Raw genomic sequence first — 25,313 nt, forward strand, 5'->3', positions numbered from 1 at the left:
TGCAACATAAAATTATTTACTTTATATCATAGTATTTAAGTATTATTAATTTTACATCACAGTACTTAAGTTATAGAATATCAGGAAGGAGAGTCAACATCACTCAATTTCTTTGCCTCCTCTCTGAGGAAGGAGTTACTATGTTTTCAGTTATATTACGTTAGGTAGAATTATGACCTTGTTATTATCCTTCTTTGGAGACTAAGTACATTTTGGAGATGTGTATAGGTGGCACGTTTACCAGGAGTGGACCTGTGAGTTAATTTTATGTGTCAACTTGACTGGGCCACAGGATGCCCAGGTATCTAGTTAAACATTTGTTCTGGATGTGTCTGTGAGGGTGATTCAAGAAGACACTGGCATTTGAATCAGTGAGTTGAGTAAAGCAGATGGCCCTCCCCAGTGTGGGTGGGCACTGTCTGACTGCTTGAGCTGAGACATTGGTCTTCTCTTACCCTTGAATGGGACTTACATCATTGGTGATCCTGGCTCTCAGGGCTTCAGACTCAGACTGGAATTTATACCAGGGTTTTCTGGATCTACAGCTTGTAGATGGTAGATTGCAGAACTACTTGAGCTCCACAATCACATAAGACAACTCCTCATAATAGATATATAATAAACATATTTGATAGATAGATGATAGATAGATAGATAGATAGATAGTTACATAGATAGAGTCTGTTTCTCTGGAGAGCCCTGGTATACTCTACTTATATATATATCACTTCTATATGTTACTTCTATACTAGTCAAAGGAAAACTGGTATAGCTATATTAATCCAAAGTAGACTTCAAAACAAAGGATACATCAGAGATAAAGAGACACTTCATGGCAATAAATGGCTCAATTCATCAAGAGGACATAATGATTCTAAAAGTTTATGTGCCTAATAACAGAGCTTCAAAATACATAAAGCAAATGAATAAATCCACACTTACAGTTGGAGATGTCAACACTCTCAATAACTGATAGAACAAGCATAAAATCACACTTAATGAATTCTGTGCACCATATCCGTAGTACTTCAGAGGGCTCCTTATTATCATACCAAACTATTTAATCCAGTAGGGCTGTAATCATCCACTTAGTTGGCTTGTCCAGTTTTACATTATGCCTGACCTCAGGAGTTTCTCTTAATACTTAGCATCTGTACAGAGAAGAGTTTCCAGACTTAGAGTTCTATTGGAGCCATTTATTAAATACTGTCATAATACACTCGTGGATTGTATAATAGTCTAATAACACATCAATGCTGAGCCTTTTGTGTTAATCACTTTGTCTTGAGGATGCCTGGGAAACTTACCTTTGATGAGAAAAATTCCATTTCACAATTATAGAAAATTCCTTGACCCCTCTGTGTTCCCAGCCGACTTGATCAGCTGATTATTACATAATGGACACTCATTCTGCAGCACATACACTTTATGCCTCAAGTCAATGCATCTCTGTCTTAAACATCACTGATGTGTTGTGTACCTAAAACCCCACCCCTGGAATTCAGTGCCAGTCTCCTCTCCTAAGGACGCGCGCAAATGGCAGCAATAACAGGACAGTTCTTTATGTTTGTCCTTTCACAGGAAATTGTCCTCAGCCTGTAAATCAAAAATAACATTTTATTGTCTTTCTTCTCCTACGCCTCTAGTCACCATCAGCCCATTTCTTCTCAAACAACGACAGCCTTTCTACACAGTCTTGTTAACCCTTGGCTTGGAAAAGCAAATTTCCTTACATGATTGATGTTTTGAGTGTAAATCTGGAGCTTTGCCTGACAGGAATAAATAAAAAGACAAATTGTAAGTGCTTTGGTTGTCACAGCAGGGATTCCTATCATGCCATCAGCTTTCCTGTCCCCGAGTGTGTGAGCTGCCTGAAAGACCAAGGTAATTGAAAGGCATGCATATACCTCTGGTTTCTCAGATATTAACGGAAATTGCCTCCTACTGTGGTTGCTTTCTGGCTCGGTGTTCTGAAAAAGAAACAGGTCATTCCATTTCTAGCACAAGTGTTGAATACACTTTAGTCCAACCAGAAGGAAAAATCTCAGTGGACTGGTAGGTAGCAAGGCAAATGTGGCTGCTCATTTCTGCTAATCCTGTACTAAAAATGATTCTCTCTCTCTCTCTTTCATTTCTTTTCTCTTGTCCATTCCCACCCCTCTCCTACCTCAGAAAAAGAACAGGTACACTTGAACACCTACTTCATTTTGTACCCAAAGTACATAGCATTTTAGTTTATCTTCAAGTTTATGATGACCACTTCCACTAGCTATTAGAAATAATCTAAATGCCAGGGCACCTGGGTGGCTCAGTTAACTAAGCATCTGATTTTGGCTCAGGTCATGATCTTGTGGTTCATGATTTCCGGCCCTGTGTCGGACTCTCTCCTGTCATCACCTAGCCAGCTTCGGATCCACTGCCCCCCCCTCTCTCTCTGCCCCTCTCCCCTCATATTCTCTCTCTCTCTCTCTCTCTCTCTCTCCCTGCCTCCCTCTCTCTCTCTCTCCCTCAAAAATGAACATTTTATTTATTTATTTAAAAAAAAATTTTTTAACGTTTATTTATTTTTGAGACAGAGAGAGACAGAGCATGAATGGTGGAGGGTCAGAGAGAGGGAGACACAGAATCTGAAACAGGCTCCAGGCTCTGAGCTGTCAGCACAGAGCCTGATGCGGGACTTGAACTCACGGACCGCGAGATCATGACCTGAGCTGAAGTCGGCCGCTTAACCGACTGAGCCACCCAGGCGCCCCAAAAATGAACATTTTTTTACAAAATGAAATAACCCAAATGCTTATGGTGGGTTAGTGAGTGTGTGGGAATAAGAAATTTTGGTATCCACAGAGAGAAAATATAGAACAGATGATAAGCTATGGGGTTCAAAAGTATTCCTTAATACACATATTTATCTTAACCCAAAGGTAAAGGCACATAACAACCTGTTTTAGGGAATGCTGGGTACACCATCTGCCCAGCACCTGCAGCTCAAAGTGACTACTTCACAACAGAATGGGATCACAATTCTCACATGAAGCTGAGATTAGTCATGACCTTCCCAGCTGAAGGGGAGCCCTCGACCCAATTAACCAGTTAGCTGGCCAGTTGCCAGGTAACTCAGAGGTCCGGGGTGCATTTGTCAGATACTTCTGCTTGCCACCCCACACTCCCAGTACCCCGCACCTGAGTATAAGAACCTTCCTCTGTTTCAGGAGATTACAAGTGTCCCAGATTGTTGGTGGAAGGGAGGGAGGTTATATGCAGAGCAGTCTGGACGAGGTTCACTAAATCTCAGGGCATTGACAAGCAGCACTTCCATTTGGTCAGTTATTAGGAAATGTCACAAGAAGACACTCTCCAATGTGATCAGATCTTCCAAAGCAGCTTCTCTGCCTGGGTGACTTGCTGTGTCCACTTAAATTGTGAGTGATGACGTGGAGGATGAGGCTTGGCTCCCATGTACCTCGCTGAGGCTAGGGATGGTTAATGCACCTGCCAATTCCCTCCTCTTCTTCTGTCCCCCACTAGGTCCAGAGGCTTTAATGCCAGCACTTTCTGCCTTCTCCTCCAAGGCTATAGCCCTCTCTAACCCACATGACCCTCACCTGGTCCGAGGCAGCGGGAAGGGCAAACGGGAGGAATTCTCACACTCCCTCTCTTCTCTTTGCAGTCAATTTTCATGGCATAAACAGTCCTCCTAGCTTTCCCCCGAGCCTTCTATTTAGATGTTCAAGAGCTTATTTTCAAGTTTCAAAACGCTTTAAAAGACTTCTTGTTGAAAGTTACTTTCTCCTTGCAGATTCACTGCAATGATCCTAATTCTCTTATAAGCAATCATGAACATCTCTAACTAGAAGAAAGGTTGAGTGTAAGAATGTTCAGAAAAGAAAGAAAGTACAAAATTTAATACTTCAAGATGGCATCTGTCTACCTCATTTCTGCTCCCCCCTTCTCCACCAGCTATTCACTAACCCCTTACTTCTCCTTCACTAAGTCTGTGAAACTTCTTTCTCAAACCTTAGTTGTCAAATCTGCTAATTTCTTTGCTTCAGACCTCATTTGACCTCTCCTATAGCATTTGATAATGTTTACCATATCCTCTGTATCAATTAGGAAGGGAGGGTGGTAGAGTACAAGTAGTAGAAATTTAACCCTATACTAGCTTAAGACAAAGGGAGAAGTTATTGAAAGGATACTGATCTCTTCCTCCCAAATAAATTACTTGTTCAACTTGGTTTTTGGATCTGCATCTGGGCCTGCAATTTCAAATCTGTTCCCCTACCCAGGGTAGAAATTAACTCAATTAAGCATTTCTGAACATTATTGTTTTCAATCTATTTAAACCTGCCTCCTTATAACTTCCATATATTCTATCTGACTCTTCACTCAAGGGACAATGTGGTATATAAAGCTAGACCTGGATCTTACGTGGATTTCAAGTAGGAACACATTGAGACAGCCATTGTGGAAAACAGTATGGAGGTTCCTCAAAAAGTTATAAATAAAACTACCATGGGATCTAGTAATTCCACTTCCGAGCAAATATCCAGAGGAATTGAAATCAGGATCCCAAAGAGGTAGCTGCACTCCCATGTTCATTGCAGCATTATTCCCAACAGCCAAGATACAGAAACAACCTAAGTGATCATCCAGGGATGAATGAATAACAAAAATGTGGTACATTTTCCATACACACAATGGAATATTATTCAGCCTTTCAAAAGGAAGGAAATCCTGCCATTTACAACAATGTGGACACTACCCTAAATGAAACAAACCAAACAAAGAAAGAAATAGTAGATGATCTCATGTATAGGTATGATCTAAAATATTCAAGGGACGCCTGGGTAGCTCAGTTGGTTGAGTGTCTGACTCTCGATTTTGGCTCAGACCATGATCCCAAGGTCATGGGATTGAGCCCCACGTAGGGCTCTGGACTGAGTGTGGAGACTGTTTAGGATTCTCTCTCTCCCTCTCTCTCTCTCTCTCTCTCTCGCCTCTCCCCCCTCGTCTCTGTCAAATAAATAAGTAATAAAATAAAAGTCAAATTCATAAAGCAGAGTGTAGAATGGTGGCTGCCAGGGGCTGAGGAGAAGGGCATTCGGGGATGTGATGCTTAAAGAGTGCCAAGGTTGGGGCACCTGGGTGGCGCAGTCGGTTAAGCGTCCGACTTCAGCCAGGTCACGATCTCGCGGTCCGTGAGTTCGAGCCCCGCGTCAGGCTCTGGGCTGATGGCTCAGAGCCTGGAGCCTGCTTCTGATTCTGTGTCTCCCTCTCTCTCTGACCCTCCCCCGGTCATGCTCTGTCTCTCTCTGTCTCAAAAATAAATTTAAAAAAGTTAAAAAAATTTAAAAAAAAAAAAAAAAAAAAGAGTGCCAAGGTTTAGTTATGCAAGATGAATAAGTTCTGGAGATCCACTACATAGCATTGCTATAGTGCCTATAGCTAACAATCCTTTCACATATACTTAAGATTTTCTAAGAAGAAAGATCTTAGGTGACATTTTTAATAAAAATAAGTGAGAAATAAGAATAAATAAGAAATAAGAAAGATAATAAGAGAGGTGGGAGAAAACTTTGGGAGATGATGAATAGGTTTAATGGTCTTGATTGGTATATACTTATCCCCAGACTCATCCAGTTGTACACATTAAATCAGTACAGCTTTTTACATGTCAATCATACCTCAATAAAGTAGTTTAAAGAATAAAAATATATTTAAAAAGAACACATTAGCCATTCTTCATGGGAAGATTCTTTAAAATTAAGCATGATACAGATCAAAAAATTCCAAAGGATAGTATCTTTAATGAGATTTTAATCACTGTCATTTTAACTAAGGTTTTGCTGAAATGTCTTTATCAGTATCAGAAAAGTACACAGATATTATTTGTATATAAAAGCATATTTTAAATTCCATTTAAGCCCACTCATGTCATCTCCCACAGCTACTTTTTTGTTTTGATGAAAGATGAATAAGGAATAAATAGAAGGCCAATGTCTCACACTGATGTACCTGTATGGCCCTCTGAAAAATCCAAGCATGTATTCACATTAGAGAAAACTATTCTGTCAAATATATGATCACTCAACAGCCCAGGCATGAACCGATGTTTCCTACAGAAGAAAAGAGAGAAAGTGGGCAAATTACAGTCGTCGTGTTTGACACACACTAAAGAAAAGCCCCAAAGAGAAGACGGGATTGTGTTTGTTGTTCGACAAGAAGGCAGAAGGTACCACAATAACTCGGTTCTGAAATTTCAGCGGTTCCATTTGCCAGTAAGATTTAAGGATCCTTACATGTGGTACTGGAGTCCACAGGGCCAGGCGAGAGATTACTCCTTGGGATGGATATTTGTATCTGTCTTTTTCCATTTAAGGTCCCGTTTGCATTCAGTTTCACAGAGAGAAGCCAACCTCTCTAATCTCACCGTTTTCCTAATCCTTTTGTACAGTATTTCCGGCCCATGGGTGGAGTCCATCATACTTAAAAGAATCATAGGGCTGAAGGGAGTATTCCAGGTTCTCCGGTCTAATCCTCTCATTTTCAGATCAAAAAGTCAAGGTCCAGGCGTGTCAGCAATTTGTCCAGGAACACACAGCTCATGCAAAGGTTCGTGCGTGCTGTTCATCCTGACTGGCATTTTAAATAGGAAGAACAGGAGCATCTCGGTTCGGGTTTGGCAGAACGCAGGTTGGTGCTTCTACTGGGGGCTGGCAGTTGGGAGAAGTGACCGTATGCACGTTTTACCTCAGCCACGGCAGCTGCGGGATTCGGAACCAGCCAAGGGCCACGGGAGCCTACGGGGTCCCCGCTCCACAGGGCCGCGTGCTGGTGACCGTGACGCCCTGCCCTCGGCACCTGAGCGCGCCGGCCGCACACTCGGTCATTGTCTGCTCCACACCGTTCACTTCCACGCAGACGCTAAGGCCGCCTTCCTCGCACTCCGATGCTTGTCTGCAGACACATTTGCTGCTCTGGGCTGGAAAAAAGAGCAGCAGAGCCTTAATGGCACATGGAGGAGGTGGGAGAGTGAAGTCACATTACCTCCAAAGTCCCGATGCCCTGCGGAGATCTCTCCAAGCTCCTGCCTGGAGGCATCAACTGACGGCCCTGGGAGAGGGGGAGGGCCAGGGAAGTCCAGCATTGGGCTCCACTCAGCATGAGGAGGGTTCTAGGCTGGCGCCAGGCCGCCGGGGGAGGGGGGGAGGGGTGCATGGGCCAGCCCTCTCCAAACCAGGGGCACTCCTTCTCTCTCTTCCTCCTCTGGGCTGCTGGCTAGGGGAGCCAGAAGCTGAGTAAGCCCTCAACCCCTGACCAGATAAGGAGACCTCAACAAAGACCAAGTTGACTCAAGGCTCAAACAGAGACAAAGAAAAGAATTCAACTTACTTTAAGAGAGAGGGCATAAAACACAGAAGACCACATATAGGGTGCGGGGACAGTGTGGGGGGGGGGAGCGGAGAACAAGTCTGGGGCGCCTGGGTGGGCTTAAGTGCCAACTTCGGCTCAGGTCATGATTTCACAGTTCCTGAGTACAAGCCCTGCATTGGCTCTGTGCTGACAGCTCAGAGCCTGGAACCTGCTTCAGATTCTGTGTCTCCCTCTCTCTCTGCCCCTCCCCTGCTCACAGTCTGTCTGTCTCTCTCTCAAAAATAAACATTAAAGAAAATTAAAAAAAAAAAAAAAAAAGCCAGAAATGAGTTGGGGGAGAATTCACAGTGTGCGCTTAGGTGTCAGGCTGGAATGCACCAGCCAGGTGTCTCCAAAAGGAGTGACAAGCTCACTGGTGACCGGCGATCCTAACCCAACCCAATGGTTTAGAGTTCAGTATGTCATCGCCTGGGTGGCCAACAGTCCAGGAGCGAGAGAGCAGGGGCCCGGCTGGCACAGGCCATGGGGAGGACCTGAGTTGCTGGCAGAGATCTCACAGATCACATAGTCCGGCTCCCAAATTTACAGATGGGGAAACTGAGGCAGTGACTTGGCTGCAGCCAGCCAGGCTTTCCCCCTTGATAATATACCTGAAACTGTGGGAGGTAGGCCATGCCAGGGGTGCTGTTCAAGATCACTGTAAGTGCTATATGGACACAGTTGACCAGCCAATCTTGAACCACAACTTGAAAGAGTAACTCCTTTTTTTATTCTCTTCAAATTCTTTTTATTACTTCTAGGAGAAAGTGTCACCTTGGCACTGATATGCTTTTAACACTCCCTAACACTTGCTGAACTCCCTTTATCCCAAAGAAGCAGCATCCCTCAAGCTGCCAGCAGCATCTGGCTAGAATCTACAACCTTATTCTGTTTCATATGTATTTTTGTGGTCATCTAATATTTATGGCAAGTGATGCTTCTTTTTAAGAAATTATAAAATTTCCTTTTTTAAAAAAGTTATTTTTATGTGAGTCCATTTTTTAAAATGTTTTTAATGTTTACTTATTTTTGAGAGGGGTGGGGAGGGGCAGAGAGAGAGGGAGACACAGAATCTGAAGCAGGATCCAGGTTCTGAGCTGTCTGCAGAGAGCCCAATGTGGGGCTCGAACTCACAAACTGTGAGATCATGACCTGAGCTGAAGTCAGACTCTTAACTGACTGAGCCACCCAGGCACCCCTGTGAGTCTATTTTTTTTTAATGAGTTCATTATATGGATAATAGGAGGACAGAGCAAAAATCATGTAGGTGGAATGAGAATCACCAGTGTTTGGGAGGACATTCAAACCATCAAGAATGTCTCCTTGTCTTCTTAGATACTTGACCTACCCCATTCCCCAAGGAGGACTGTGGATAAGGACAGTTCACTCTCAAACCAGCCTGAGACTTTCATGTCCTCAGGGATCTGCTTGGATCTGCTGCTAAACTAGAAACTACCATTTAAAAGGCCTCAGTACTGGGGCGCCTGGGTGGCTCAGTCGATTGAGCCTCCGACTTCAGCTCAGGTCATGATCTCACAGCTCGTTGAGTTCGAGCCCTGCATTGGGCTCTGTGCTGACAGCTCGGAGCCTGGAGCCTGCTTTGGATTCTTTGTCTCCCTCTCTCTCTGCCCCTAACCCACTCACAGTCTGTCTCTGTCTCTCTCAAAAATAAATAAACATTTAAAAATAAAATAAAATAAAATAAAATAAAATAAAATAAAATAAAAGACCTCAGTACTACTACCTTAGCACTGTTATAGTTACAAATACACAATGCCCCTTACCATCGCATTTTCCCCAGAGCGGACAGGCACCACAGGCTTTCTGGGCTGGGACAGGCAGAGTGCAGCTCTCCCTATCAGCAAGAGTGTAATTTCTACCTTGACAGTGGAGAACGTGCAGCTTGCAAACTGTCAGAGGCAGTATCCTTTTGCTTTTCTCATCTCGCGCACATACATCTAAGGAGGATCTGAAACAAATTTTTTAAATTACATTATTTAGAAGACTTTCCTTCGTACAAGTGGAGGATGTGAAGTGAAAGGCGAGGCTGGGAGCTCAGTGCCTCAGATGTCACCACCCACAGGAAAAAGATGGAGCAAACACTCAAATCTCCTTCATCGCTGGGGCTCACCCTCCTCAGATCTTCGAGATGAACAAATTTTGCTCTGTATTTGCTCCCAATTTTTACAAGCTGAGATATCTAGTGTTGATCTTGTTTCATCTAGAGCAGATCAGATACAGCAACTTAGAAGAGAAGGCAAGGTCTGCTGGGGACACGGGTGGGTTGACAAGCAGGAAGGAGACAGAAAATCAGCAAAGATCACACATTCAGAGATGGCAGTCCTGTGGGACCATTGAAGGCAGGAGAAGTTAGCTCCTCCCAGTCCGGTAGCCTGGAGAGTTCCTGTCCATAACACGGCATCGTGCAACACTTCATGACCGATGCCTCAAGGGAAGATGAAACTGTATTTTTCAATAGGATTTTTTAAAGTATCTATGTTTACAAAATAGTTTAGAAATAGTTCTAGAAAAATTATTACTTTTTTTCCTTAAGCATTGGTACTCAAATGGTGAGATTCAGCTTTGTAGAAATGTCACTAATAAAAACAAGGACATTTCTGAATGTTGATGGATAAGGAAAGCGTTACTGTAGTGAAACCTTAGACGACAAAGTATTTTTGTATAGTAGACAGAGTCTATATTTATTTTTATATATGTTTAGCTCTCATACTTTCTTCAATGGCCAAGAGCTAAATTTACTTGGAGTTGTTTACATCACAAAAACAAATCCTTATATCTTTCTTTTATCTGTTTATTTAAAGCTTAAATCGAACTACTCAGAACAGCTTGAAGGGCAGAGACCTTGTAAAGCCACCTGGTTATCAGTATCTGATAGAAAGCTCACACCAAGTCTCTAAACAGCAGGCTGCAGATAAACTAAATGAATCAGAGAAGTTGGAAAGAGGATGAAAGTGAATCAAAGTCAACAATGATTAATAAAAAATAACACCACAGTCAGAATATTCTGGGCTGACCACCACTGCCATTTACACTATTTAGCTATATTTTTTTCTCACAAGAAGTTACATCTTATAAGATGCCACCAGAATCACCATTACTCCCTGTGAGTGTTCAAGGAGTTGGATATGTGTTTTGACGACAATAATAATTAAAAGCCAAGTATAGTTGATCCGTGAGCAACATTGGTTTTAACTGCATGCGTGGGTCCACTTATACATGGATTTTTTTTTAATGTTTATTTATTTATGTAGAAAGTGCGCACGCACTCAAGCAAGGGAGGAGCAGGGAGAGAGGGAGAGAGAGAATCCCCAGCAGGCTCTCGAAGTAGAACTCAGTCCCATGAACTGCAAGATCATGACCTGAACTGAAACCAAGAATTGAACGCTCAACCTACTGAGCCGCCCAGGTGCCCCTGGGTTTTTTGGATATAGTATAGTACTATAAATGTATTTTCTCTTCCTTATGATTTTCTTAATAGCATTTTCTTCTCTCTAGTTACTTTATTATAATAATACAATAAATAATACATATAACATACAAAATATTTATGTTATTGGTAACATAACATATTGGTAACAGTCAACAGTAGGCTCTCAGTAGTTAAGTTTTGGAGAAATCAAAAGTTATATATGGATTTTTGGCTATGCGAGGGGATTAGCACCCCTGACCCCCCATGTTGTTCAAGGGCCAACTGTAACTGGTCAGTAAATTTATGTTTTGATTCTTAGCCTTAAAGATGACCAATAAACGTCTTAGCCTAGATATCTCCCATTTGTGTCTCCAGATTGGTTCTGCACTCTTCCCCCCTGCTGCCAGGAAGGCTGAAACTATGAGCTATATCCATAGACTTCCTTGTCCTCTAGCTTCAGGTGAATTTGAGGAATGGCAGGAGATTTAAGGGATGTTTACTGCCCTGGCTCACTCCAGGGCAGTCTCTGAGGTCCCTAAAATGAGGGACTCCACTCTTCCTTGGCTGCCATCTGTACAGAATCTTCCTCTGTCTCCAGCTTTGCATAAAAGCTCTTCCTGTGGAGCACCTCTTCCTGTGAGCCCCTGACTCTTGATCTCAGCTCGGGTCATGGTCTTGCTGTTCCTTGGGTTTGAGCCCCACAATGGGCTCTGCAGTATCAGTGCTTGGGATTCTCTCTCTCTCTCTCTCTTAAAATAAATAAATAAATAAATAAATAAATAAATAAATAAATAAAACAATAAAACTTAAAAAAAAAAAGCTCCTCTTGTCACTCTGCAGGCCTGGGGGCATGGATTTGTACCCTGGTTGTTTGCAGTCTGGGAGTACTGCCTTGTGGGAGTACTGCCAGTTTCTTTCTCTGCCCACACTTCTGTAAACAGTCCCCCTAGGAAACCTCCTCTTGTCTTAATGCAATCATACAATCTGTCCAACTAGGACCATAACATAGACATCTAGTACCTACTTCAGATATCCACCCATGGTGGAGTGATTTCAAGTTGGGTGGAATTCTCGTAATGCACATCTAGAGACACGGATATTTCAGAAACCAGTATCTCTATTGGTACTGCATTAAGAGTGTATCTTTGGACAGCTGGGAGGCTCAGTTGGTTAAGCATGGACTCTTGGTTTCAGCTCAGGTCATGATCTCACGGTTTCATGAGTTCCAGCCCTGCATTGGGCTCTGTGCTGACAGCACAGAGCCTGCTTGGGATTCTCTCTCTGCCTCTCTCTCTGCCCCTCCCCTTTTCGTGCTGTCTCTGTCTCTCTCAAAATAAAGAAATAAACTTTTTTTTAAAAAGTGTATCTTTCAAGGGAATTTCAATCCTAATCTTTGTAAGCTCTAAATCCTCAAGTTTTCATGTTGCCCCATTTTATGTAGAAAACTAGCAGTGCCCAAGTCCTTCAGCCTTTCTCTAGACACAGTAGAACACTGCTTAACACCACTGGTGTCAGCCCCAGAGACCCAGGCAAATAACAGACAGCAGATGGGCCAGATTAAAATGCAAGCAAAAATCTTTAACCCTTGGTAAGCAACACCCTAGATCAAACAGAGACACTAGCATCTACCAAAACATTTTTTATCTTGAATAAAACAAACCAGAGAGAGGTGAGCAAAGACAGAGCTTACCCACATTCATAAGGCATTTTACAAACACATCTTGAATTCTTCAGTTTCTCCCAGGGCTGACATTCAGGCACTGCCAGGGTTAAAGTGGTTTCTAAAAAAAAAAAAAAAAAGGATAAGGGAGATGCAATCATTAGAAGAGCTTCTTTGTGGTAAACAAACTATTATTTTAATTGTTGAACCAGGTTCTGTAATATTCTCAACTGCTACAAATTTGTACAGTTAAAAAAAAAAGCTGTAAAGCATTTTACAAACAACAGTGTTCCTAGGAGAAGCCTACAAATAATTTCAATGCTACCATATCTTGAGCATTTACTACCGTGGGAACAGTGGCTGTTGTGATATTTAATCCCCCTTAACAAATGCCCACTTCAGAGTTAAAGAAATTAAGGGTCAGAAAAGTTAAGAAACTAGTGCTAGTTCACACATTTAACAAATTGGTCAAGCCAGGATTTAAGTCCATGTTTGTCTGAATTCAAGGCCAGTGGAGCAGGCTCCCTTTCATCAGGCAGTCGGTGCTTATAAACTGTTTGTTGTTTGGACTGCATGTTGCCCCCTCTGTCTATAGTGGGGCAGAAAGCACCGTAATGTGATCTCCACATGGAGAACTCCCTGGTACCCCAAGATCTGTTAACAACCTCTCACATGTAAGTGTCTAATTGGTCTCCTTTCAACGGTGAGTAAATATCTAGAGGTACTTACATTAATTATACCTTTTCCATTGCTTTGTGTTTTCTACAAATGGATCAAAAGTCAACCATCATTCCAACTTTGACAGGAAAACACCTTAGGCCAGCTTACAAGAGCTTAATTTAACTGTCGTCTCCTCAGCTATACCTGATTACAAGGTGACTAACCTAAAACATCCTGTTATTCCCACCGCCTTCCTGCTTCATGACAATGGAATTCAATGGTATATATACTTTCCCATCATAAAACTAGTTCTCTGTTGGATATATTTATAAAGGTAGTTTATCTGAAAAGCATATTTTTATGGATGCACAAACTATGCAATACTTCCTCACTTTGGAAAACCTAAGAGCTTTAGATAAGACAGTAAAATCTCGGGGACAATTCGTAACTTGTAAAAATGGTAATAATATGAACTGTAGCCTGCCAGGTTCAGCAATGTGTATAATAAGTACTCATTCTTTAAATACTCCCCTTTATAATAGTAGTATTCTAAATGCAATGTAGTATCCTGAATTGGATCCTAGACCATTAAAACAACATCAGTGAAGGGGTGCCTCAGTGGCTCAGCTGGTTAAGCATCCGACTCTTGGTTTTATCTCAGGTCATGATCTCACAGTTTGTGGGTTCAAGTCCCACAGTGGGCTGTGTGCAGACAGCACTGAGTCTGCTTGGGATTCTCTGTCTCTCCCTCTTTCTCTCTCTGCCCCTCCCTCACTTGTGCTTTCTCTCTCTCTCAAAATAAATAAACATTAAAAAAAAAAGACATTCGTGGAAAAACTGGTGATATATAAATAAAGTCTGTAGTTTAGTCAATAGTATTGCACTAATATTAATGTCTTAGTCAACTCACTAAATTATGTCAAGTTATATAAGATGTTAATATTATGAGAACATGGTAAAGGGCATATAGAAACTCTATTTGCAACTTTTCCGAAATCTAAAATTATTCCAAAATAAAATGTTTTTTAAGGTGGTGTTATCTAGATCAGTGCTTCTCAAGCAGGGGCAATTTGGCAATGTCTAAATATCTTACAATGCACAAGACAGACTCCCACAACAAAGAGCTCCCGGGCCCAAACTTCCAATAGTGTTGGGGTTAAGAAAAGTCTAATCTAAATGTACCAAAACTAAAGTTCTATGATAAAGCCATGCAAATGAGCTCTTCAGTGTGCCTAGACGTTTATTTGCTAGAGATGAGGGGAGGGGGGGTGGGGAATGGAAGAAGGTGGCCAAAGAGTACAAAATTCCAGTTATAAGAGAGATGAGTATTGGGGATGTAATGTGGTTGATGCTGCTCGATGATATACAGGTAGAGTGTTGGAAGAGTGGATCATAAGAGTTCTCATCACAAGGAGAAATTTGCTTTTTTTCTTTTTTTTTTTTTAACGTTTATTTATTTTTGAGAGACAGAGAGAGACAGAGCATGAGCAGGGGAGGGGCAAAGAGAGAGAGGGAGACACAGACTCTGAAGCAGGCTCCAGGCTCTGAGCTGTCAGCACAAAGCCTAACATGGGGCTCGAACTCATGAACCATGAGATCATGACTTAAGCAAAGTCGGACGCTTAACCGACTGAGCCATTCCAGCACCCCTCTTTTTTTTTTTAATTGTGCTTTTGTGAGACGATGGATGTTAAGCAGACCTACCGTGGTCATCATTTCACAGTAGATGGAAATCAAACCATCATGCTGTATACCTTGAACTTCTACAGTGATGTATGTCAATTATTTCTCAATAAAACTGGAAATGATATTTTTTAAAAGTTTATTTGTTAATCATTCATAAGAATGACAGTTTAGATTTTAAATATTTTCCAGAAGTTATTACAATTTCTTTATGAAAAATCACGGGTAGAATCAGCTAGACTGAAGACCTTTGCGTTTAAGAACACAGCTTTCTTAACTTCCTATATCTTTATGTCAAAACTACATACTGATGGAGGGAGGGACAAATCAGTGGTTAGTGTTTAATGAGCACAGGGTTTCAGTTGGGAAGATGAGAAAGTGCTGGAGATGGATGGTGATGTTGGTTGCACAATAATGGGAATGCACTTAATGCATTGAACTGTACATTTAAAAATAGCTAAAATGGTAAATTTTATGTTATGTTTATTTTACCACCACAATAAAAAAAAAGACTAAATACCGATACATCAGGTATTGAAAAAGCTCAACCTCAGAGGCTGACAAACCTGGAGTTTGTTATTTGTGATAGACATATTTTAAGGGTAGTTACTATTAATATTCATCATGACTTCTGAAAAACACACAGGCCTGAAAAATACCCTTAATTAAAACTTTAATAGAATTTGCTACTGCGTAGGAGAAAATACATACTGAATTGTGCTACAAAACGAATGAAGGAGACATTTTAGAAAGATAAGTATATAATATCTCATTCGGAATAAAAGAGCAACCTCATCAAGTGTACATTGTTCTCTTTAATTTTAGAATTCCTGGTACAGGTCCATAACTTCAAACATGCCTGATAAATTCCTATTTATGCTTCAGCACAGTAAAAAACAAAGCACTTGTCCCTGCTCTGGACCTCTGACTGCTAACGAGCACGTGGGAACCAGCACAGCAGGCACACCATTGGCCATGCTGCCCTCCTGTTTTCTGTCATCAGCATCTATGTTTCATACCACAGCCCATGCCCACCATCAGCCACAGACGGCTCTGTGCAGCCTGCCCTCTCTTAAGTTGTGACCATCTGATCCATCTGATGGTATCACTCATGAAATCTAGTACTTCATACTCACTGTAAAAGGCAAACTTCAGCATTGAATTAAATAAAAGTCATACACTGGAGGGGCGCCTGGGTGGCTCAATCGGTTAAGCGTGCAACTTCGGCTTTGGTCATGATCTCACGGTTTGTGAGTTCAAGCCCCACGTCGGGCTCTGTGCTGACAGCTCAGAACCTGGAGCCTGCTTCAGATTCTGTGTCTTCCCCTCTCTGCCCCTCCCAAGCTCATGCTCTCTCTCTCAATAATAAATAAACGTTAAAAAAACTAATAAAAAATAAAGTCATACACTAAAAAAATAAGAATACCATACAAAATTGAATGCAAGTGAGTTTTCCTTCTTTCCTGTTTTTTAATTGTCACAAACATATTTTCTATTTATTTAAAAAAATTAAGTAAAGAAGAAATAGGAGGTTATTTAAAAAATAAATCCATCCCACCTTAAATATCTCTAAAAAGAAATAGTTTGGCTTTTTAAATCTCTTCTTACCATAGCTTCTTTAAAGACCATTTTAATTTGCCTGATGTTCAAAATACTGGATTTTTGGATTTCCACTCTTAAAAACGGCTTCACAAGCCACAACACTTTGCTTTAAATAACTTCTGCTCTGCAGTGTTAAATGTAAATGCTTTTAAGTTTTCTATTTCAATAATGCCAATAAACCCTCTGAAAACCCAGAAAGAAAACATACAGAAGGTTTTTAAACTCGGTACTTAATAAAAGTACATTTAAAAAATCAGGAAAAAAGCCAGAAATCATCCTTTGAAAATCCTTTATTTTCTTGGCACCAAAACAGATACCCAAAGCTAATCTTTGATAAGGATTTAAGTTAGTTTCAGAACCACAGGGCTCTTCTTGCTTTTCCTTGCTTTCCATGAATCTATCTATGCCACATGAAACAAAGTCTGTTACCCCATCTATGAGCCGACCTTCTTGTAGGGGGACAAGGACAGAGGGAATAACTCACAGTTATGGCCATCCAGTGCCATAAAGGACCGCCACAAGGACCCTCACTCACCTGAGTGCAGGTGTCCTTGGACAGACCTACAAGCTACTCACCTTTCTGCACACACTGAACATTCTTCATATCAGGACTCCACTTAAGGCTGGATCCACAGAGAAATGTTGAAGGACCTTTTAAGGACATATCACCCGAACAGGAAATGGTCACTTTCTCACCAATTGCATAGAAAGGTTTGTGGGGATGACTCTGTATGCCATCCATCAAGGCAGGTAGAACACAGGCAATTTCTAAAGATAGAAGAAAACAGAATACAAAGGTCATTGCTTTCCTAAGCCATCTTTTTTTTTAAAAAGACAACTTCGAATAGTGTTAATACACATGCTCTTCTTTTTCACATTAGAGGACAAAGAGGAAGAGGTAAGTTCACTCCTAGGATGCCCTGAAAGACATGTCCCACAGTGCCCGGCATGTAATTGACCAATAAAAGGCTGAAGACCAAAACAGTTCCCATCCTCCACTCCTGCCCTCAAAACAATGTGACAACACAAAATGAATCAGCCTTACAAACAGAGACCTAAAAAGCCCAGGCTGCTGTCAAAACTAAACTTTTCATAGCTGCCACTTATCTCTCTGGTCTGATGAAGTCCCACCAGAATTTTCCCAAGGAAATTTGCATATTGTTTGCATACCATTAGCATATACCCAATTAGATATTTTTATTATTTGAAAGTTTTAAAGAACCACCTTTAACCTTGAAACCATACAAGTATTAAATGTTCTTTGGTTTTCCATCTCTAGTCTTTCTCAGTTACACTCATTACCTCAAATCTTCTGCTTGAGAAAACAGCAAAGAGAAAAAAGAGAAACATGTATACTTATGGGAAGCAAATCAGAATTCATGATTTGAAAAAAAAAAAATTGGCAATCTCTCTAATGGACTTCGGACAACATTCTGCAAAATACTGCTCTGTTTCTGTACCATTTCCATCAGAAATTCCATTCACTCATTAATTCAAAAACAGCATCTATGGAGTGCCTATATTTAACGAAGTATGTTGTATGCTGCTAGGGATTTAACAAGATACAAGTTACATATCCTGCCTTCATAAAGCTAATAATCTAGCATCAGATTTGTTTGTTTCTGGCCATGATGCAATCACTGGCTTCACAATCATGCTCCCACAAAGACAAATAGAAAAGATATACAAAAGTAAAGGAAAAAGTACTTCCAAAAGCATCAGAGAGATACCAAGGTCATGAAAATTTGAAGGTACAAGATTCTAGGGAGAAGTCTAAAGGGGTGATTACAACATTTGGTAATGCCTTTCTCCTTGAGGTATTTGTTAAGTTTGAAAAAAAATGCTTAAAGGCTGCTAAACTAAGGAGGAACTACAGCTCGTGGCTGAAAAGCTGAGTAGAGTTTTTAGCAGTCTAATAGGGCTAGGGGACAAAGAGGTAGAGTCCAGTCCTGTCACAAAGGAGGGACCTAGGAAGATATCTCAGACCTTCCACTGGGATCCCTTAATGGTTATACCCTAGGAATAAAGGTAAACCGGACATAAAACAGCCTTACTGTTTGCAGGAAACAAAATCAAGTATTTTCTAGAGGAAGAGAACGTCATCCAAAACCTCAGACTATTCCATTATTTTTTCACACATAAAGTCTGGCATTTAATCAAAACAGGAATGACATTTAAAAGGAAAAGAATTCACCAAAACCCCAAAAAAGACAATAGAAACAGACCCCCAGTAGGTCCAGAGAATGGGATTAACAGCCATAGACCCTGAAATAACTGTGATTTACATGTTGGGAAAAAATTAAATGACAAGGCACAGAATTTCAATGGAGAAAAGGAAAGTATAGAAAAGTGGACAAATGAAATATCTAGAATTGGAAAATGAAATTAAGAACTCAACAGAGTTCTTAAAAGCAAATTATATACAAGTGTACAGAGAATTAATAAACTGGAAGTTAGATCAATTAAAAAATATTTAGGATGAAACAGAGAGAAGAAAAAAATTATGTAAAACAAAATAATGTAGTAATACATACAATCTAAAAAAATATATCATTTGTGTCTTGTGAGGAAAAATGGGCAAGAATTGGACAGAGGCAATAATTGAGGACACAATGGCGAAGAAGCTCCTGAAATTGACAAAAGACATAAAAGCACAGATTCAAGAAGTGCTTCAAATATTAACCAGGATAGAGACAAAGAAAATCACACCTCGGCACATCACTGTGGAGGTGCTTCTGAAACCCAAAGACCAGAAAAAAAGAGAAATTCTCAAAAGTGTCCAGACATAAGATTTCCAAACCAGAAGTGGTATGACTAAGAGTGAATGTCTCACTAGAATAAAATCTTTAAAGAGCTTAAATAAAATAACTGCTAACCTAGAATTCCTTACCCATAAAAACATCCTTCAAAAATGAAGATAAAACAAAGACATTTTAAGATGAACAAAGACTGGGTCAACTTCTTATCAGCAGATTCACAATAAAGGGAAAAAAAAATCTCTTCAAGCAAAAGCATCTTAATAAACGTTTCAAAGAACCAACTTTTGGCTTTGTTACTGTAAGCTAGAAAATGTTTATATTCTATTTCAGTAATTTCTGCTCAAGGACTCCAGGCGAGAGAGACAGAGAGACAGATAGAGACAGAAACAAAGAGGAAGAGAGGAGGTCCTACAAATAAGAAAAAGACAAACCAACAGAAAAGGGGAGCTAAAGATTGGACAGTCACTTCACCAAAGAGGATATGCAAATGGCAAATAAACATGAAAACAGGCATCATAACATAGTCACCAGGAAAAATATAAATTGAAAAGTCAAAATTAAAAAATAAGATATTGCTACACACTCATCAGTATAGCTAAAATTTTTTAAAGATTGTTGATATCAAGTGTTGATAAGGATACAGAGCAATCTTGGCTTCTCAGATCCTGGTAGGGATGTAAATTAGTACAACCATTTGGGAGTCTGGTAGCATCTAAGTCTAAATGTATGTACATCGTATGACTCAGAGACTTTATTCAAAGGTATATACCCAAGAGGAAAAAGATGTTCACGTGTACATTAGGCTTTTCTCCATGGCCTAGACCAACTGATATAGCAAAAAATGTATCTCTACAGCTCTATCCATCTGCTGAACCAACTAATACTGCAGGACAATCAAGGAAGTACACTGATTTGGTCACATCCCTAGAAATTGAACTATATGGGATGTTCTGAAGGTCTTAACCAGAATGGAGCTCCCTGGCCTATTCGAATTTGCACCAGAAACGTTAAAATTGCAGTGAAATGTGCCTCGCCTAACAGAAGCACTATCAACTAGAGACTGCTGAGGGCTTTTTCAAGACACAGCTGAAACTTGAACAGGAGCATATGAGCTTCTCAGGAAAGGAGTGTCAAGACACAGGCCACACAGTGAGCGGTTATTCATCTTGATTCATTCCCTTCCACATTATTCTCTCATCTTAAGTTATATGCTACAACCAAGTCCACTCACTCTGACAATGCATTTCCCCAACAAGCCACTGTAAATCTTCTCCACATCTGGCTACAGGGTCTCCAATAAGAGAGTAACCTTCATTGCAAGTATAAACTATGTTTTTCCCAACAGGAAACATGGCACCTTCATCCTAAAGAGAAATAAAAGAGAGAGAGAGAGAGTATGTCTATTTTGCATTAAAAAAAGTTTCTTTAGATATATTTGGGCTATAAATGATGCCTTCTTTTAGTCATCAGGCAAACTAAGTTCAAATAACTAATTTAAAAAATTATCTGTAAAAACAATTTTCCCTGTATGGTCCTAGCCAACAACACTGGTACTACCATTAACTAAAATAAAGCCATTAATGCCACATATAATTTATTAATTGTCCCCAAATACCAAGCACTGTACTAAGCATTTTACCAAAATTACTTTTGTGGACACTGCCCAAGTCCCTTCCCCCCCGGCCCCTGCATGTTCCAGGAAAAGACAGTTGTTATCAGATCTCGGAAATGTACTTGTTGGTCAGTTCTTCATAGTAAGACGTCATGGGCTGCTCATTGGCCATACCGCCTAATAAAAGCTGGTAGGAACAGACAGAAATGTGCAAATCCTATCAGCATGTTTATGAAAGTTTAAGTTTCTCACTGATGACTTTTAGAGAGAGTGTAATGCTGATCTTCTCCCATCCTAAGCTCCAGCCCCTACCCTGTAAGGGAAGGGCCACTGTGGCTGGGCCAGATTCAAGGACATGCCAGGAGGTGAGCTTTCATGGTGAAGCAAGGAAGAATTTGAAGCTGAAACTTAAAGGGGTAATCATGCTCTTTTGGGATCTCTATTAGTTCCTTTCCTCATTCTTGGGGCTCTCTGCCACCCCAGGGGTGGTAAAGAAAATCGGCCTGGGGAAGGGCTGAGAGCTAGGCATTAGCACCTGGCTACTCCAGGCATTAGAACCAAATCCCAAGGTGCCTTCTACTATTCACTGTCAGTCCTGGTCCAGTCTGGCTCCAGTTGGTAGGAAACAAAGGGCCCAGGTTAATACTTGAGTTTGAATAAATTGGGAAAGGACAGTTGATTTGCTTTGGTTCTAGCCAATAGGCGGTCTGCCTGACAGACGGGACTGTTATAACAGTGTCCAAACTTGGTTCTGTATCAGAACCACTAGTAGCAATTTAAAAAAAAAAAAAAAAAGCACAACTCTCAGGCTCTATCCTAAACCTACAGAATGAGGGGAAAAAAAAAAAGAAAGGTAAGGGGCAAGCAGCAACCTCTATTCTTAAGTTCTCTGGGTGACTGTGATGTAGCCCGTCCATGGGGCAGTGTTCAGAACCTCTGCCCCTTACAGGACACCACGTGCACTGGAGTTTGGGACAACAGTTCATGGTTTGCTGAAGTATATGAGTTTGTTTGGCCTTGTTCGCCAAGCCTGTGTTTCCTTCAGGAACTTAGTAGATTGTGGTGACTGTATTGGGACAGAATGAGTGTTAGAGATGTTGGGCTCATTCCCCTCTCTCCACACACACACACACACACACACACACACACACACACACACACAGAAGCCCTCTTCCATTTCCCAACAGTATCTACATTTGGGGAAACTTCAGCAAAATGTCAGTGTGTGTGTTTAAAGGCCTAGAATTTCAAAGGCAAACCCTTTGAGAAAGCAAGGCTGGCAGCACTGAGAGGGTCCTGACAAAAGCCTCCTACGTGAGCCAGTAGGAGACTTCATTGGAGCTTGAGGCCAAAGCCTCATCATAACAAGCAGTGAGAAGAGCAGAAATTAATATGGCCGCAAGGCCAAGAAAATTCCCTAGAATGGCAAGTGGCAGGTGATTTGTGTTCCTTCCTAAACAAGAAAATCGCTCCAAGTATAATGACCCATATCTCACCAATGCTGGCAAAATGTCTTATTGGCTTCTGGAATAAACCCAATATTTCTTCCCAAACCCAACATTTCTGAAAAAAAATTTTAAAGACATTTCTCAGGATGCCTGGGTGGCTCAGTCAGTTAAGTGTCTGACTCTTGATTTCAGCTCAGGTCATGATCTCACAGTTCATGGGTTCAAGCCCTGCGTCTGACAGCACAGAGCCTGCTTGGGATTCAATCTCTCCTTCTCTCTCTGCCCCTCCCCTGTTCTCTCTCTCAAAAATAAATAAATAAACATTTTAAAAAAATCTTTAGAAAGACATTTCTCAGTGGCAAGAATAGAGAAAGTCCTCTTTGCTGCAGAACTGGCTTATGAATTCTTATTTTAGTGTTAAGAATGGAAATGTTTAACAGCCTTCTGGCATGATTACATTTCTAATTTCATTGGGCAGCAGTATTGATTTACCTTACTGCAGAAGATATACTGCCTTCTGCAGAATTCTAATCACCTTGGCCAAAGAAGTAAAGTCACAAACTAAAACCCTTACCACTAAAACTAAAATGCACATATAAACTATTTGTAGCACTATTTCATCATGGAAGAAGGAAACCGATTATGACATTAGGGAGAGAGAGAACTTGGAGCAAAGAGCATATGCAGAGGAAAACAATATATCTTTCATAACCAACTTGAACAAATCCATCTTTCAAGGCAGGAGGTGATGGACAGAATTCTTTTGGAACCAAAGATAAAGGAAAACAATGTGGTTCAAGCAATCTGAAAGGAAAAGGAAACAAAACATAATTAATGTGATGGATTTCCACAGCATAATAAATATTTTGCACCACAGCGAATTTTTCATTAACATCTGAAAGAACTCCATTCCTGTAAACATGCTGATGTGCTATTTTTGTCATTCTCGGGATCAATATCTGATCATATCCTGTGATAGAAAACTCAAACATAAACTACCAAAAAATAGCTACTAAGTCAGTAGTAAGAAAAACAAAGAGAAAGAAAAGGAAATAAAAGTCTCTGGACAAAACACCTACTTCATGGGATTTCTAGAGGTCACCTGCCTCAGACCTACTTTTTCTTTGGCTGTCTGGTTCTGAAGTGCCTTTAACATGGAATTGATTCTGGATTAAAAATAAAGGAATTCCTGTTAGTGACCCTGCGAGAAAGGGAACATCTACTCTGTGTAGGCACCTTGGCCGTTGCTCTATAAATACGCAACATCTCAATGCACCTTCACAGTAACCCTATGAGGTATGCAACGAAAAGAAAGTTTGAATGACTTGTCCAAGGTTATAAGGTAATAAATACCAAGGCAACATTCATGTTGTAGTCGGTTTGGCTCCTAATGTCACGCTCTTTCTACCTCCCGCAAGGCAATCTCTAGAGGAAGCTCATAATAATGGAAATCCCAGTGACATCCATCATTAAACAATAGTTTTATGGCCTCTGAAGCCAACGTGCCACGAGTATTATTACCTCCACTCCAGAGATCTGAAATCTGAGGGAAAGCATTACAGAATAGCCCGTGAATGTCGCCTCCTTCTCAGCTGAGTTCCTTATACGCTTTCCACACTTGGAGGAAACTCAGAAATGTGAAGTATTGATCATGATTTTCCTCTTTGTACTGGGCAGGAGGAGGAGAACATTCTCTCCCTCCAAGCACCAAGAAGAGTGAGAATTCCTTCAGTGCCTCCGTAGGATGCTCCTTTCCTTCCAGCTTCATGTCTAGTGGCTGGGAAAAGAAGCCCAGTCCATAGAGGCCTCCTCTGCTGGAGACCCTCATCCTCCCAGAGATATGTGCCTCGAAGGTAGCTTCTCCTCCTACAGTAATTCCATATGCTCACCAGCTTCCTAGTCAGGAGACTTGATGAATTTGCAAGGTCCCGGCAAATGGGAAGTTGGTGGGCTAATCAGTCAAGATATTAGCCATCTAGAGCATCTGGCTTTATGCTTAATCCTGAATGAATGAATGAATGAATGAATGCATGAATGAATACATGAATAAATGAATGAATAGGATTGGTATATCTGAAGAGTAATACAACTATTAATCAATGCTTACTATGTGCTGGGCACTGTGCTAATCACTTTCTATGCTGAATCTCATTTAATTCTGACATTTTACTATTGTTTTACCTTCTATGATTATACTAATTTTAGAGGTGTTACCAAGGTCACACAGCAAAGTGGCAGATCTGCTTGATGCCAAAGCTGCTGCTCAGATCCCCTTGGCCAGATGACCTTCTAGTTACCCAGCCTTTTGTAACATCTGTATCAGAAAAACTTGAAACACACAAGTGCAAGCTGTCCACACATGCCTTCTTCCTTCAACTGACCCCACTGCTAAAGGCAAAGTCACTGATAAAAATCGCCATTTAATTTTTAAATCTTTTAATAGCAGCAATCACATATTCCACGCTTCCTGCAGAGGGCACTCTATTCTATGCAATTGCCAGGAGATCTGGTCACCATTACCGCAAATGCTGGAGTTCCTCCTCCTCGCATTGCCTGCTTTCTGTTGGCTCTCCAATACAGGACTGCCCGCCTCCACTGGGAGGTGGGTTATTGCATTCTCGGCTCCTTGATTTCTTCCCTTGAACGCAGGGGCCCCAAGAGGACCAGCAACTCCAACCTCCATCAACCCCTCCTGTAAGATAAGAGAAAGACTGTTCAGAAAGTACTTGGAGAGAAAGATTTCAGAGTCTAGTATTAAGCTTCATGCTCAGGCAGTTATTGAGGGAGGGGACAGTCTGGGCACATACTACCTTCACTCTGTTCAGGAGGTCTTCTTCAATGACCATCATGTCTCTGCACATTGACTGGGTTTGTTGATATTAAGGCTGCATCAACGAACTTCTTGCTATTATATCTTAAATTTGTTTATTATTTTAGAACTGTTTCAGAGCATTTTGTCATACCTCATGCCATTCATTTACTTCTCACAAGAATGAATCCGGGTGGGCAGGAAGTCTGTTACCATTCTCATTTGATAGGTATGGGATCT

General features: G+C 40.9%; 1 protein-coding gene across 4 annotated transcripts in view; it reads right to left on the minus strand.

Moving 5' to 3' along the window:
• Positions 1 to 5,784: 5,784 nt before the first annotated feature.
• The window catches only part of C7 (complement C7), a 57,313-nt gene continuing 37,784 nt past the window's right edge, over positions 5,785 to 25,313 (minus strand). For all 4 annotated transcript variants that reach the window (XM_045439403.1, XM_045439411.1, XM_045439427.1 and 1 more), the window contains 7 exons: positions 24,785 to 24,956; positions 22,981 to 23,068; positions 20,436 to 20,568; positions 17,022 to 17,213; positions 12,531 to 12,621; positions 9,195 to 9,379; positions 5,785 to 6,979 (listed from right to left, as the gene is read on the minus strand). In XM_045439403.1, coding sequence (XP_045295359.1) covers positions 6,798 to 6,979; positions 9,195 to 9,379; positions 12,531 to 12,621; positions 17,022 to 17,213; positions 20,436 to 20,568; positions 22,981 to 23,068; positions 24,785 to 24,956 — 1,043 coding nt within the window. In that variant the 3' untranslated portion in view covers positions 5,785 to 6,797. The remainder of the gene's footprint in view (positions 6,980 to 9,194; positions 9,380 to 12,530; positions 12,622 to 17,021; positions 17,214 to 20,435; positions 20,569 to 22,980; positions 23,069 to 24,784; positions 24,957 to 25,313) is intronic.

Source organism: Leopardus geoffroyi, chromosome A1 (genome assembly GCF_018350155.1).
Source record: "Leopardus geoffroyi isolate Oge1 chromosome A1, O.geoffroyi_Oge1_pat1.0, whole genome shotgun sequence".
Lineage (NCBI taxonomy): Eukaryota > Metazoa > Chordata > Mammalia > Carnivora > Felidae > Leopardus > Leopardus geoffroyi.